The sequence below is a fragment of the Schistocerca cancellata genome, chromosome 4 (genome assembly GCF_023864275.1).
Source record: "Schistocerca cancellata isolate TAMUIC-IGC-003103 chromosome 4, iqSchCanc2.1, whole genome shotgun sequence".
NCBI lineage: Eukaryota > Metazoa > Arthropoda > Insecta > Orthoptera > Acrididae > Schistocerca > Schistocerca cancellata.
Window position 1 is genome coordinate 752,939,338 of NC_064629.1, and position 14,867 is coordinate 752,954,204.

Below are 14,867 nucleotides of genomic sequence, written 5' to 3' on the forward strand. Positions count from 1 at the left end.
GATATCCACTACGATTGTTACTGACCAGATTTAGATTCATTTGTCTCACCGTGGTACTTTACCACCATTGTCTATAAAGCAATCAGTGAAAACATTTCTTCTACTGTTAAGTGAACTTCCTCCTTTGGCTGATGGGTTTTGATTGTCCAGATCACATAGCATGGTTTTCGAATCCATTGGCATTTTCGGTCATCTTTCTCCTGGGAATTTCATTGTGCATTCTTTGTGCAAGACTTCCCATGCAGTTTACAAACTTTCCTTACAACTTTACACAGTGTTATCTGGCCAATTCTCTATTGATAATGCAGATCAATTAAAGTACAGCCATTATCCAGAAAAGATGAACAGCTGACACTATAGCTGTTGTTTTGCTGTTAATTCATCAAATGACTGTCTGCTCTGAAGTACATAAACAGGGTCACAGACATGCCTTTCATCAGGCATGAACTAATCTTTGTTCAGGTCCAAAGCCTCCTGCTGTATTTCTTAATGTATTCGTAAATGAAATAAGCAAACACTGCCTGCTTTCTTTAGCTTATATGCATAATGGTTGGCTTCCAATATAGTACTGCTGCAACGATGCCATCATGTGTGCACTGAAACAATCAAGGTCTCGTTGGGAGTGCGTGGGGCTGTTAGTCACTCCTGTGCGTCGATCCTAACATCCACTATGTCCACAGCCTTGTTGTCTTCAAACACTGATATCACTGCTGTCTCCCTCATCCTCATTTCATTGTGTACTACACATGACACTTTCTGCCTGCACCAGTGTCTGCTCACTGGTGCGATATTCCTATCCCCTTCCTTTGTTATCCCAGAGAGCCAAAGAAGCTCCAGGCACTCCTACTAACTTAGACAGACAGGGACATAAGAAGGGTGTGACAGGGGTCATAGATGCAGAGGATGATAAGAAGGTGAATGTGGAGGTACGAGAAGTGGGTGAAGTACGATGCTTTTAGGACACAGAAATTATTAAATTAGCATATTTTCATTCGTTCCAATCTTATGGGATAATATTTTGAGGTAACTCCCTCCCTTACAACAAATGAATTATTTGCAGAAAAGAAAGTAGTTAGAAGCATGTATGTAATTCCCATAAGTAAATCCTTTGGGCAGTTTAAGACTAGCGGTATATTTATTTGATGATGAAATTAGTTGTGAACAACCTACCCGAGCTTTAGAGCAATAGACAAACACAATTTTGAAAATAAAATGAATGTCAGTGTCCTTCAGTGAATCTAGATTTGGTACAGAAAGGGGTAAATGGTAAGGAAAGGGGAGGGGTGGTGGTGTAAGGAACAAAAGAAAGGTTCTGTTTTAAAAATTATTATTTATCATAAAGCACTTTACGTATGTCCTCTTTCATAGTAGCTTGCTGCTGCTGGAATCCTTCCTAGCTTCCAAGACAGCATTCTTTGGGATGATGTGAAGTTCACTTTTTGAATTTTTGTTATTTAACCTGTGATTTGGAAATGATGTCCTCATGTGGCTTTCATGCTTATATCAGCCAACCACCTAACAATTTTGTAAACATTTCTTTCGCAAATGTTGTTGCAGCTCTATAGAAAGCTATTGTTTTCATCTGCAGCCATTTGCAAGTTTGCAGTTGAAAGTTGGTGACAGCATTGCTAGCTGTCAGTGATCTTATACTTACTTGGCTATAGCTATGCAGTGTTCTGCCAAATAACTATGAATCAGATGCAGTGTTTGAGTCAGCGCATCTTTGTGATGCATAATTCACAACTGGTTTTCCACAATTCAGCCCTCTACCTACACACAGCTCTTCACAAACATGTTGCATATTTTGTACATGTACATGTACATCTACATCCATATTCTGCAAGCCACATCATGGCGCATGGGAGAGGGTACCCTGTACCACTACTAGTTGTTTCCTTTCCTGTTCCACTCATAGATAGAGCAAGGGGGAAAAGCAACTGTCTATATGCCTACGTATGAGCCCTTATGTCTCATTTCTTACCTTTGCAGTCCTTACACAAAATGTATGTTGGTGGCAGTAGGATTGTTCTGCAACAAGCTTCAAATGCTGAGTCTCTAAATTTTTCTTAATAGTGTTCCTCGAAAAGAATGTTGTCTTAGCCTCCAGGGATTCCAATTTGAGTTCCCGAAGCATCTCTGTAATACTTCCACATTGTCTGAACATGCCTGTAACAAATCTAGCAGCCCACCTCCACTCTGCTTTGATGTCTCCCTTTAACATGACCCGATGTAGATCCCAAACACTCAAGCAGTACTCAAGAATGGGTTGTACTAGTGTCCTATATACAGCCTCCTTTACAGGTAAATCACACTTTCCTAAAACTCTCCCAACAAATTGAAGTCAACCATTCACCTTCCTTACTACAGTCTTCAAGGCTGATTGTATTTCATACTACTTTGCAACATCCAGCATAAATACTTGTATGTTGTTTGAACCTAACGGTAACACATTTAGCAGCCCGTCTCTGAATTTCTTCAGTGTCTTTCTTTAATATGACCTGGTGTGGATCCCAAACCTCTAGCAGTTCTCAAGAATAGGTCACATTAGTGTCTTATATTTGGTCTCCTTTACAGATGAACCACATTTTCCAAATTCTCTCTTTTGTGGACTTATTAGTTTATCATATAAGCACAGGATATGAACTCCTGATACATAATGACTTACTAATTTAAGAACACAATCGTCAACAAATTTGGTGTTAGATCATGACATACATGCTTTCTTTGAATGAGAAAACTCTTTCTGAAACCCTAATGACAACTGAAGCTTTGTTTTAACTTCACAGCTGTAGATTTATACATGCAAACCCGCCTAGAAGACTGAGGAATATTCATGATCATTTGCATTTTCAAGTATCTCCAGGTTAACAATGATGGATGTATTTTGCAGTGATGCAAGTTAAGTGATTTTTGCTCATTCTATGTGGTGTGATTAAACTGATGAACACAATTTGTAACATATCATATCATAGCATTGATCACCAACCTTAGCACGTTATTTGCATGAGGAAACAAACACCACCTTTTAATGATGTATTCTGTACTCAGATTTACTACACGTAGTTGTACAAAGTGTACATGGTTCGTCGTCTTTGTGGTGGAGGAAAAAAATGAGCCAAATAACTGCCCTAATCAGTGGAAAGTTAAGATCAGCTGATTTCATTGGACTTAGATACACAATAGACAAAACAAGTTGTCATTGTTACTGTTCAACCACCAAAGCTTGAATGGAGCTAGAGTAGATTAATTTCACACCACAATTACATCTGATAAGTTCAATTTCCCTCAGTATCAAAGATTTATCTACAAAAGTATAGCAGTTGTGCTAGCTAAAAATATTACAACACATTGACCTTAAAAAGTAGTCTCGGATGCTACAACAAATGTAAAATACTTCCAGGCCAATAAACACAACAATGAAAAAAATATGTCCTTGGTTAAGAAGAATTATATTGACTGCACTCAGTGGAAATGGGTCATGCTTATAATGAACCTCAAATGGCCTCGTTCCTTCTATTTGATTTATAGTCCATTAAATTTTGGGCATGCAGCCGCATATCATCCAGCTATCCTCAGAACGAGTCATAAGACTGACAACAAGATGCCAAATGTGGCCTTATATGCTCAACCACAGTGGTCTGCACATGCGGATCACAGATGCTGGTCGGCAGCAAAGAAATACACTTGCACATGCACCACCTGTGGCGAAGGTGTACAGACATCCGATTCGCTTATCGATGTATGTTCGGTGGTGGTGCCACCGTGATGACTTCTCTGCAGTTTAATTAACCCAAGAGCCAGATTACTTGCTTTGTCCCAATTAAAACCATGATCTCTATTTATTTAATTATTAGTTAATCTAATCTCTCTAACTTCCTTGAAGACAGATTCCCAAAAGGAAGAGGTGGATGTCAAAATCTTCACATCACTAATTCATGGAATGCCCCGTATCAATACAATGTTCGGCCACAGCTGACCTATCTGCCTGTGATAAGCATGTGTATCTTCGATGCTCCACACATCTCTCACGAATGGTGCGTGTTGTTTGACCTACATATGACTTCTCACAATTTACGCAAGGAATCTGATACACACCCGCTTTACAAAGCAGTAAATCGTACTTTACAGAGCCGAGTAAAGCTGCAATCTTCGTGGGTGGCTGGAAGGTCACCTTAACATAGTGTTTCTCAAGAATACGGCCTATCTTCGAGGAAAGAGCACCCACATAGGGCAAAAACTTACTTGATCTGAAGGAATTACTACCTTCTTCCCCATCACCTACCCGCATTGTAGGTTTTGGATTGAATGCTCTATGAATCTGTTGCAGGGAAAATCCATTCAGTTTAAAAATGCTTGAGGTATGTGAGCTCTTCTTGCAAATTATCTTTATAGTATATACAGTGCGCCCTGTGCACTAAGCTCTTAAGGACACCTATGGTCTGTGAGGGGTGATGGCAGCTACTGGCATGAAAATAAAGACTTGTGCGTGTTGTTTTCCAATATACGGTGTGTCCCAATGTGCCATCAACTTTACAGTGAACGACAACATCTAAAAAGGGGCAGTAGCTGTTTTTTTCTATTTCCATAGTAAATTTGATACTAGCACGGATAGGATTCAAATGCTCAAGAAATCGATGTAATTCATCCATCCCGTGCAGCCATACCACAAATGTGTCGTCCACGTACCTCCAGAAGACCGCTGTGCCATAGTGCAGGCTTTCCCCATATCATCACCCATACCCACACTATCCAACGACGGTGCACAAATTTGCCAATGAGGAATGCGATATCAGTGGCATCTATGTCAACCACACAAATAACATTGCCCACATCTCAGCAGAGGATGCAACTCAAAGATGGGCCACCAGCTGGCACACTAGTTACAGGGCTCACTGTATTCTTATGGGTGGCACTACAGAATTATGCCTTCGGTTCTACTCGCTGCATCCCAATATATCTGACCGTGCATCTTCTTAAAATGCTGCTCACTGAGTTCTATACTCAGATCTCTGAAGATTCGTAAGCATGATACAACAAACAGTGCATATTGCTACTAATATTCAGACTATACTCAAACTACACTTCAGTGATCGACAACTGATAGACATTCCTGGGACAGACTCAGATCTTCAAAGTTACATATATTTCATTTTCAGTACATACTGCATATAAAAGTGATGATGATTTATTCATATATTAAATGTTTGGAGTGTTCATAGTTAGCCAGGCCATCCTGTACCAACTACGAACACTACAGCTAGTAGAAGGGAGACTGGAACATATCTGTGCAAGTTTCTTAAGAACCCTTCACATACATACATACATACATACATACATACATACATACCAAGATAGCCAAGACATTGCTGAGATACAGAAAATAGTTTAACAGTGTTATGAAAACCCTACTTTTTACAGTTCAGGCAGGCAGGCTCCAAAGAATGCCACCAAAAGACTGTCAGCTATTTAGTGAGTTTGTTCAGACCAATAAGAAAAAAATATAGTTTCTAAAGAAATTTAGTGTTTAACAATGGAGTAACTTTCCACATTTCCGAGAACGTGAACACACACAATGCACATATTTGAGTGTTACTGAAGCTCCACTCATTTGTGGAAGAGGAGTGCATTTGACTAAAACTAAACGTGTTTTATAATTGAGAAACGGTTGATGGGTCATGTTTCTTCATCAGACACATTGTGACAGGCACTAGTTACCTTGAAATGCTGTAACAACTAGGGTTTCCACTGTCAGGATTTCATCTTTCAACAGGACAGAGCCCCTCCACATTTTCAACATAATGTTCAGGACCCTCTGAATGACTGGCGACCTAAATGACAGATAGGGTGTACAGCCACTGGAGACCAAGAAAGGCTGAACTTGTTGCCATGTTCATCTGATCTCATATAATTACACTATAAAAAAGTGATCTCAAAATTCCCATTTTTGCAGCTACCTGATGAAATTATGCTTCCAAGTTGATTTGTAAACACTGAAATCTATAAGCTGTTGTCTCCACAGGAAAGCTACCTACTCTTGCAGGAATTAATAACTGGCTACTGATAACATCAGCTGTTCTAATTCTGGCACCATACTGGCACTGACCTTAAGCGAGTTAAGAAAACAATGGAAACAACTGTCACGATGACTGGGCAGTGACACAAAGCTCGCTTCTTGTGAATTTGAGTCCTGCTTCATGACTACTGCCATCTTGCATCCAGTTTCAGAAATCATGGTGATTGCATGTAGGACTGTTTGAACTGCTTTCATTTAGTTAAATTGGACAGTTGCTACATTTGTTCTGCAGTGTCTCATTCACTGTAACCCCAATCCTCCATGAGGCAGCACAAGCCGTGATGATACTGCTACTGCACTTGCATTGTGAGAATCAGGATACTGTTATGATAGCTCCAACATGAAACTAATTTCTTAATTTATACCCTGTTTTCTAGTTTTCTGAACTGTAACATATTAAGTACACAGTATAATGAATACTTTTCCTGCTGAAAATAAAATTATATTGCTGACCTTGAGAAGCACTCCTAGCACCAGCGTAGGCATGAGATGTGGCAAATGCTGCCTGGTTTAGTTCTTCTCGAAGCTCTTCTGTTATCACTATTCCATTTGGCTTAACTGGAAACATAAAAATTAATAAAATAATGAAAGTAAATAAAATATTTACACTTCAGAATCATCTCTCAAAACTATGTTACACAGTGCTTGAGCAGTAATGGTCAGACCTGCATATGATAATGTGGTGACTGATGAAAAGATATAAAGTAGCATTATGATTGAAAAATAACATTAAAAGATATACATGATAACTGAGAAGCATACATTAAACTTAAATAATGGTTTGAGAACCATCTAATATTCACGGTACACAGGACTCCCATCCCCCCTCCCCACTTTTCCAATGCTGCAGCTGTCAACATTCCTCCTGTTCCAACCACACATTTACCTTGTTTCAACAGCCAAACCAACTCCACCTATTCTACTACACAACACACAATTACTGTAAACTTCAAGATTGGGGAAGAATTTCATCTGTCATAAACAGTGATGCAAACATTTCTGTTCACTTATTAATGCAGCCACTAAGTATCGAAGTTCTTTTGACTGACTGAGTATAAACATTTGATATGAACATTATTCCTTCTACTAAACCAAACCTATGTGCTATGCTAATCTTCACATTGTTACTTATTACATAAATAACCAAAAAACAATAGCAATGCAGATGGTGTATCCGTCATCTTTTTTGCTCTGAAGATACAAGCTGATAAAGATATCCTATCTGCTTCAGCAGAGTAATGCCAACACACTTCAAATGTCAGTGGAGACTGGCTGCTTTCAGAGAAATGTAATTTTTCTTTGCTCAGAACCATTCGGTTTCACATTACTGTTTTCATCACGTCAGTGCAATTATGTACAATTAACCCTTTCCACTCTGTAGTGCAGACTCAAGGTGTCTCCACGCGCTGTTATTTAAATCAGCATATCCCAGGCGGTGAGCCCATCACAGAGAATTGTGCAAGTCTCTTTGTGGAAACTTTGAAGCCACTGACCAACAATTAGGATATACATTAAAACAAAAAGTGTGTTCTCATCATATTTATTTACAACAGCATTACAATATGAACTGTTTCATTGTGTGTTAAGTAAACATTCACAAATCAGAATGTTAACTTATATTATTTACACTGTACTAGACAGGCTGTGTGTTGGTGTTTGGGCTATTAATAATCTTTTCTTTCTGAAAAATCTTCTCGAACACATACACTAAATTCCATCCCAATGTGTTTTTAACTATCCAAGTAATTACAAGGTGGCCCTAAGTAACGAATTTAATTGTCATCTACTGAATAGGTACTTCCCAAATAGGTTTTGTAAGTTAGATATAGTCTTATTATCAGCTGCCCGACCATCCAAAATTTGTTAAAAGTAATCTTCATTAACAAAATACTCAACAGAACTGCAGTTTTTTTCAAATGCAGTGGAAATACAAGATTTGAGGAGTCATAACATACAAATAAACTGAATACAGTTACTAAAACAAGCCCTCAATACCATAATTCAAATTTTTTACTACTGCAAGTTATCACCCAGTGATGCTGCTAAAGTAGATTTGAGGAGTCATAATATACAAATAAACTGAATAAAGTTACTAGAATAAGCCCACAATATCATAATTCAGTTTTTTTACTACTGCAAGTTATCACTTAGCAACACAGCTCCATTGTTGTTTGAAGCAGTCATTGTTTTTAAAAAGTAGTCTTGTAATTTAAATTAATGCTAAAAATGAGGGAAGGCTTAAAGGTAGTCATTCAGCCCAACTGGAGCTGGAGAACTGAGACAATGAAGCTGTTCATATGTATGAATTAATCATTCATTCTAAAGAAGACAGCTAAAGTGGTGGCTGACGGAATTAACTGTTTTGAGAGAAGTGTGAAAACAGTGAATGGCTTTGGACTAGTTGCTACAATGTTAGCTTTCAATACTGTTTTCTGATACACTGTCATCCTGTTGTTATGATCATATGAAAGGACATCCAGTTGCCAGTATTTGAAACTAAAAATATAGTCTCATTTATGAATATGCAGACTCACTGAACACAATGTCATTTCCTATTTAAAGTTAACTACTATGATCGCAGTGCCAAAACAGTTGTCCTTACTGACTGCGACCAGCCAATTCCTATCAAAACTACTACTGTCAGCCACAGCATTGAGAGTCTTCTTAGAGCAAGCTAGTAGTAATTGTATAGGTGTGTGCCTTGGTTAGTCAGTTGGGTCTGAAAGGTTTACAATGATTTCTTTCGTTTATGTGCCTGTTCATCACATTATTTGTATGGCACCCAGGAATTTCTAGTATCATGTTAAATTAATTTCCAAATAAAATGAAGAAGCCTGGATTTTAAATATATTAAACCATTCTGTTGAGAAATTATTGAATACTCAATCAAAATTTTTATTCTGTCTAAAGAGTCCTTACCTCTTTATAGAGTGGTGCGATTCTGAACTTTGTGATAACATATTAATATTACCAACCAATCTAAAAAATTGAAGTGTCACTAATCGTCACAATTATCTCCACCACCACCACCACTTCATCATCATTTTTCATTGTATCAGATTGATGGATTACATTGCACAACCTGTTTTTAAGGGTGTTTGAGGATGATCAATATAGTATTTGTCTTCACGCACGATAGCTGCATATAAATAGACACTACAGCTTCAAGTAGTCAAGATTGTGATGGGTCTGTTCCAGACATAACAATTGCTGGCAAATTCAATGGAATATTTTGCATGCAAAGTGTGTATAAAATGCTGATAGTAAGCTTTGCAAACAACAGTATTATATACAAATTATAGCTGGATAATTTAGTCAACCTTTCTGAATTTTTTAAATTATTTATTCCAGCTGAGGGATGAGGTATGCAAAATGTATAACAAGGTTAAAGCAGACAGCTCAGTTTACTGAAGCAGCGGGTAATAAATAATAACCAATACCTTTCTTTTTTGTTAGCTTTTCCAATTCCCTACTTTGTTCTTTATCCTCGTGGGCTTTGGCTGCTATGTCAGAAGTGTTAACGGACACAGTTGATTTTATTTCTTGTTGAGCATCTTTCATTTTATCATTGAACACCTGGAACACACATTAAAGAGAAATTACATAGGAATGTGATTAATATGTATATAACAACATATGAAAGAATTCATGACACTATTTACCTTAAAGAAAGACTGGCTCATGTCTCCACCCATAAGTTTATTATACATGCTTTTTTGGATAATGGGATTACCACCACCCAAAAGGGCTATCCCCAATTCCACAGCTTCAACAAAAATTGAGGGTGAATGAACGGATTTAATTACGAGTTCCACAACAAGATCAGATGCACCTTCACGATCCAGGTGACACTGAACTTCATGCAGTGTCATGCCAGCTCTGCTCAACATTTTTGCTGAAAAATACAACAAAATAATCTTAAAAGTGCAGTCTTTCCAGTATGGACTTGCACAAAGAATACATGGCACCAATGTTCCAATATAACTAAAACAACAGAATAACAAATTTTCATATAATGAACTGCAGGAAAAAAGTACTTTTCACAAGAACGAGTCAAATTATTTATCCTGTATACCACAAATCTTATCATAATTTTTTCCTAGCAAACAACTATGAACTAGTATGATAATGGAAACTCTGGATAAAATACAATGAGGTGACAAAAATCATGAGATGGCAATATGCACACTTACATGTGGTGGTAGTATCACGTACGCAAGATATAAAATGGCAGTACCCTGATGGAGCTGTCATTTGTAGTCAGGTGATTCACATCAAAAGGTTTCTGACATCATTATGGGGACACGATGGGAATTAACAGACTTTGAACGCATAATCGTAATTGGAGCTAGATGCATGTGGCATTCCATTTTGGAAATTGCTGGGTAATTGAATATTCCAAGATCCACAGCGTCAAGAATATAACATTTCAGATATTACCTCTCATCACCGACAAAACAGTGAAAGACAGCCTTTACTCAATGACTGAGAGCAGTGGTGTTTGTGTAGAGTTGTCAGAACTAACAGACAAGCAAAACTACGTGAAATAACTGCAGAAATCAAATTGGAATGTACCGTACAATAAATATATCCATTTGGACAGTACGGAAAAATATGGTGTTAATGAGCTATGGCAGCAGATAACAGTCTCGAGTGTCTTTGCTAACAGCTCGACATCGCCTGCAGCACCTCTCCTGGGCTCATGACCACATTGGTTGGACCCCAGATGGCTGGAAAACCGTGGCCTGGTCAGATGAGTCCCAATTTTAGTGGGTAAGAGCTGATGATAGGATTTGAGTGTGGCACAGACCCAACGAAGCCATGGACCCACGTTGTCAACAAGGCACTGTGCAAGCTGGTGCGGGCTCCATAATGGTGTAGGCAGTGTTTACATAGAATGGACAGTGTCCTCTGATCCAACTGAACCAATTATTGACTGGAACATTCTGGACAACTTGAGCGAATAATTTTGCCCACCCAGATTGCCCGACATGAATCCCATTGAATATTTATGGGCAGCACAGCTTAATATTTCTGCAGAGGCCTTCCAACAACTTGTTTAGTCCCTGACATGTCAAGTTGCTGCACTATGCCAGGCAAAAGGTGGTCTGACATGGCATTAGGAAGTATCCAATGACTTTTGTCACCTCAGTGTATAAACAATAGTATGAAGAAAGTTTCATCACTCACCGTGCAGAAGTGGCACCGAGAGGCAGATAAGCACAGAAAAAAAGATGTTGAAAGCTGTAGGTCAACTGTGAAACATGTGTCATTTCTGAGGGGTGAGGGAGTGGGCTTGAGTGAACCGCTCACATACACCACATCCCTCTTTCTGCCCCCCCCCCCCCCCCCCCCACACACACACACAAAAAAAGAAGAAGAAAGAAACAAACCCGAACACACACTGTGAATGATAAAGGAGCTTCTTGAGTTTTAAAACCAATACCAGCCAGGATTTTACCTTACAGTACAGTGCATTTCCTAAACAAATAACAAATACTGCAATTAGTTCACCGTGACCCATTTCTGAGAAGGGAATTAAATGACCTTTCTTCAAAGCCTCTCCCTGATACCCTGATATTCTCCCATACTATAAAGTCTATGAAAAACTGAATGAAGAATCACTCAGTTTTCTGAACAGCTAATATGGCTAGTAAACATTTAGATAATACATACTCAACAGCCAAATCACAGAAAATAATGTGACAAAGGGAATGAATAGGTTGGAATACATATTTAAATATGCTAAAATTTAAAAACAATTACGAAGTTGTGGAGATATTACACTTCTTAAGAGTATGATAGAGAAATGAAAATACAACATGAATGAAAAAGAGAAAAATACCATAAATGTTGTATCACTATGTGTAATAGGGAAAGTTCCACAGAGTAACCCTATATTACTGAAGCAAATTTTGTTTGTCCTTTTCTTGATTTTTTCTTTTGTCAGTAAACGTATATGTATTACAATCTCTCTGTAATCAAACCTCACAAGCTTCACTATTTGGTGTACTACAACTGTATTTTTAACTGTTAAAGAAACTATTGTTGCAATATCAGTTATTTCCCACTGTGTGTGTGTGTGTGTGTGTGTGCGAGAGAGAGAGAGAGAGAGAGAGAGAGAGAGAGAGAGAGAGAGAGAGAGAGAGAGAGCGTGCATATGTGTTTGTGCAAGTGTGTGCGCATGCGCGCGCGCACGCGCGCACGTGCACACACACACACACACACACACACACACACACACATAGTGGAAAACTAAAAATTTGTTCAAATGGCTCTGAGAACTATGGGACTTAACTTCTGAGGTCATCAGTCCCCTAGAACTTAGAACTACTTAAACCTAACTAACCTATGGACATCACACACATCCATGCCCGAGGCAGGATTTGAACCTGCGAACATAGCGGCCGCGCGGTTCCAGATTGTAGCGCCTAGAACCGCTCTGCCACCCCGGCCGGCGGAAAACTAAAACCTCCAAGAAATTATAGACATCGTTAGGCCTGAATGTTAAAATATAAAGACGTGACAGATACATCACAGAGAGACTTATGAATCTTTGATATTTTGTTGTAGTCAATTTGTACCGCTCTTTACACACTTATTTTATCTATCAGATGAATGGTGTTTCAGTTTGCTAATCACTTAGGACTTATTGCAGCACTCTGGGAAGAGACAGCAAATATTTTCTGAACAATAATAGGAACTGTGGTACTGACAAAAGGACTGAATACCTTGATGCTCAATATTCTGCCAAATTTTGAGCACTCCTGCATTTGCATTAGAGAAGGCAGCTGATGTTGAAGAACTGGATGCCCCTATTAAGTAGGAAGAATTTTAATTAAACAGCTGAAAGACCAATGAGGCAACAAATTGCCAACTAATGACAGAATACTGATGAGCTATCTAAATGAGAAAGGCAGTGGTAGGGACACTAAAACAGTAGGGCCACCATTATGTGGATGGGGAAATTCTTGCAGATATTTACAAGTTTCTGAACATGAACAGCTTTGCATACTATTAGTTGTGCACATGCAGGTCACGTAGTTCATACATAGATGACACTCTGAAACTAACAAGGGACACATTTTGAAGGAAAACATACATTTGTGTGCATCCAAAATGCATAATCAACAAACGAAAGATTGGCGTTTAAAATGGAATAGTAAATATGAAAATTCTATTTGCAGGAGATGTTCAACGATTTTACTACAACAGAGAGAAATGATCATTAAGGAGGAACACAACTAAAGAAGGTGGCAACAGCATTCTCTTTTCGTTCATCTCTTATCTTTGGTTTACACACAGTAAATAGTTTACTGACTTGGTTGGGAACAAAACTCCTACATAAGGAGAACTAACAGCAGACCACAAACCTTTCTTGCAGTACATAAAACATCCTGAAAGTGCACTACCAAGTGCCTTTGGACAGAACACAGAAGATCAAAACCAAGTTATAGAAGGTGCAGCTATTGGGTTCGCTGGGAGACAACTCAGTATCAAAAGTGGAAGTAAAAATAGTTTAGGGAATGATGTCATCAAGGTAAACATGCTTTTTACAAAAACAACCACTTAACATTAAACTACTTCAATGGAAATCTCTTCCTAAATGCTACACTGCAGGCACCAAACAAAATACTTCAGGGCAAATAAACAAATACACACAAAATCTCTCAGAAACAGTAATGCCTGCAAAGGAATAATTATTACACAAGACTAGTAGAAGAGAAAATGTAGAAACTGCCAAGAACACAACATATACATAATCTGAAATGTACTGTGCACATATACGCACTTTAAGTCGAAATAAGGAGACAGAAGCAAATGAATTAACATTGACATAAGAACTGTAACTGATAAGACAATGCAAAATTATTTGCTTTGAAGTTGCTTCACACAGGGATAGCTGATTTTGAATACCGCATAACATGGCAAATCTTAGCAAGAAAACATTATTAATTTTATTTATTTATTTATTTTGTTCAAGTGGTAAGGGCCCCTCTTGTCAAAACTGTCTGAATGATGAAGTTTTGAGGTCTAGCTTGATTAATGTCAAAAGGCATACTCTCTGATGAAAAAATGTTTACTACAACAACATGCTTGGCACATTCCAACTCAATTTTAGATCATGCATCCAGAAATCACCGCACCTGGTAAACATTCATGCCATTTTTCCAAGAATATAATTATATGCAAAACATTTATGGAATATATTCTGAGTACATACATCTCTTTAATACTACATTCTGCAAAAATGATCATAGATGTTAATCTAGTTGTGTACTTTTATTTGACTTGAAAAGTCAAACTGAATTTCATGCTAATAATTAAATCCATTCTAAATATTTTAGGATGATAAATTCAGTTCCAAAAACGTCAGAACAGCAAGGCTTTAAATCTAGCTTCATGGCTATTATTAAAAGCTGGTATAAGTTTGTCATGTTGCACATATGAAATAAATATTGATTTATTTTACATAAATGTGAAATGACGGTCAATGCAAATTTCCAAACAAACAGAGGAGATTTTTGTTTCTCTTAACTATGACTGATATACAAAGGATGAAACTTAAATAGTGGCAATTATTTATTCACAACCGATACAAAAGAGTTACATGTTTGCACCTGTTACTGTCATTCAAAATAGTCACCAGCGTTGTATAGAACCCGTTGCCAGTGATGTGGAATGCGTAGTATACCGTTAGCAGAGCCTGTTCTGTTGATGATGCGAATGGAGAGGTCTACCGCCTGTCGAATCTCTGGAACAGTTCTGAAATGAATGACACGAAGTGGTTCCT

The 14,867-nt window shown here is 38.0% G+C and overlaps 1 protein-coding gene across 1 annotated transcript in view; it reads right to left on the reverse strand.

The window, feature by feature from the left end:
* Positions 1-14,867, reverse strand: part of LOC126184403 (inositol 1,4,5-trisphosphate receptor) — a 372,462-nt gene that overhangs the window by 120,969 nt on the left and 236,626 nt on the right. The window contains exons 32-34 of the mRNA XM_049926787.1: positions 9,736-9,968; positions 9,514-9,649; positions 6,527-6,631 (exon numbers count right to left, since the gene is read on the reverse strand). Of these exons, the coding sequence (XP_049782744.1) occupies positions 6,527-6,631; positions 9,514-9,649; positions 9,736-9,968 (474 nt within the window). The remainder of the gene's footprint in view (positions 1-6,526; positions 6,632-9,513; positions 9,650-9,735; positions 9,969-14,867) is intronic.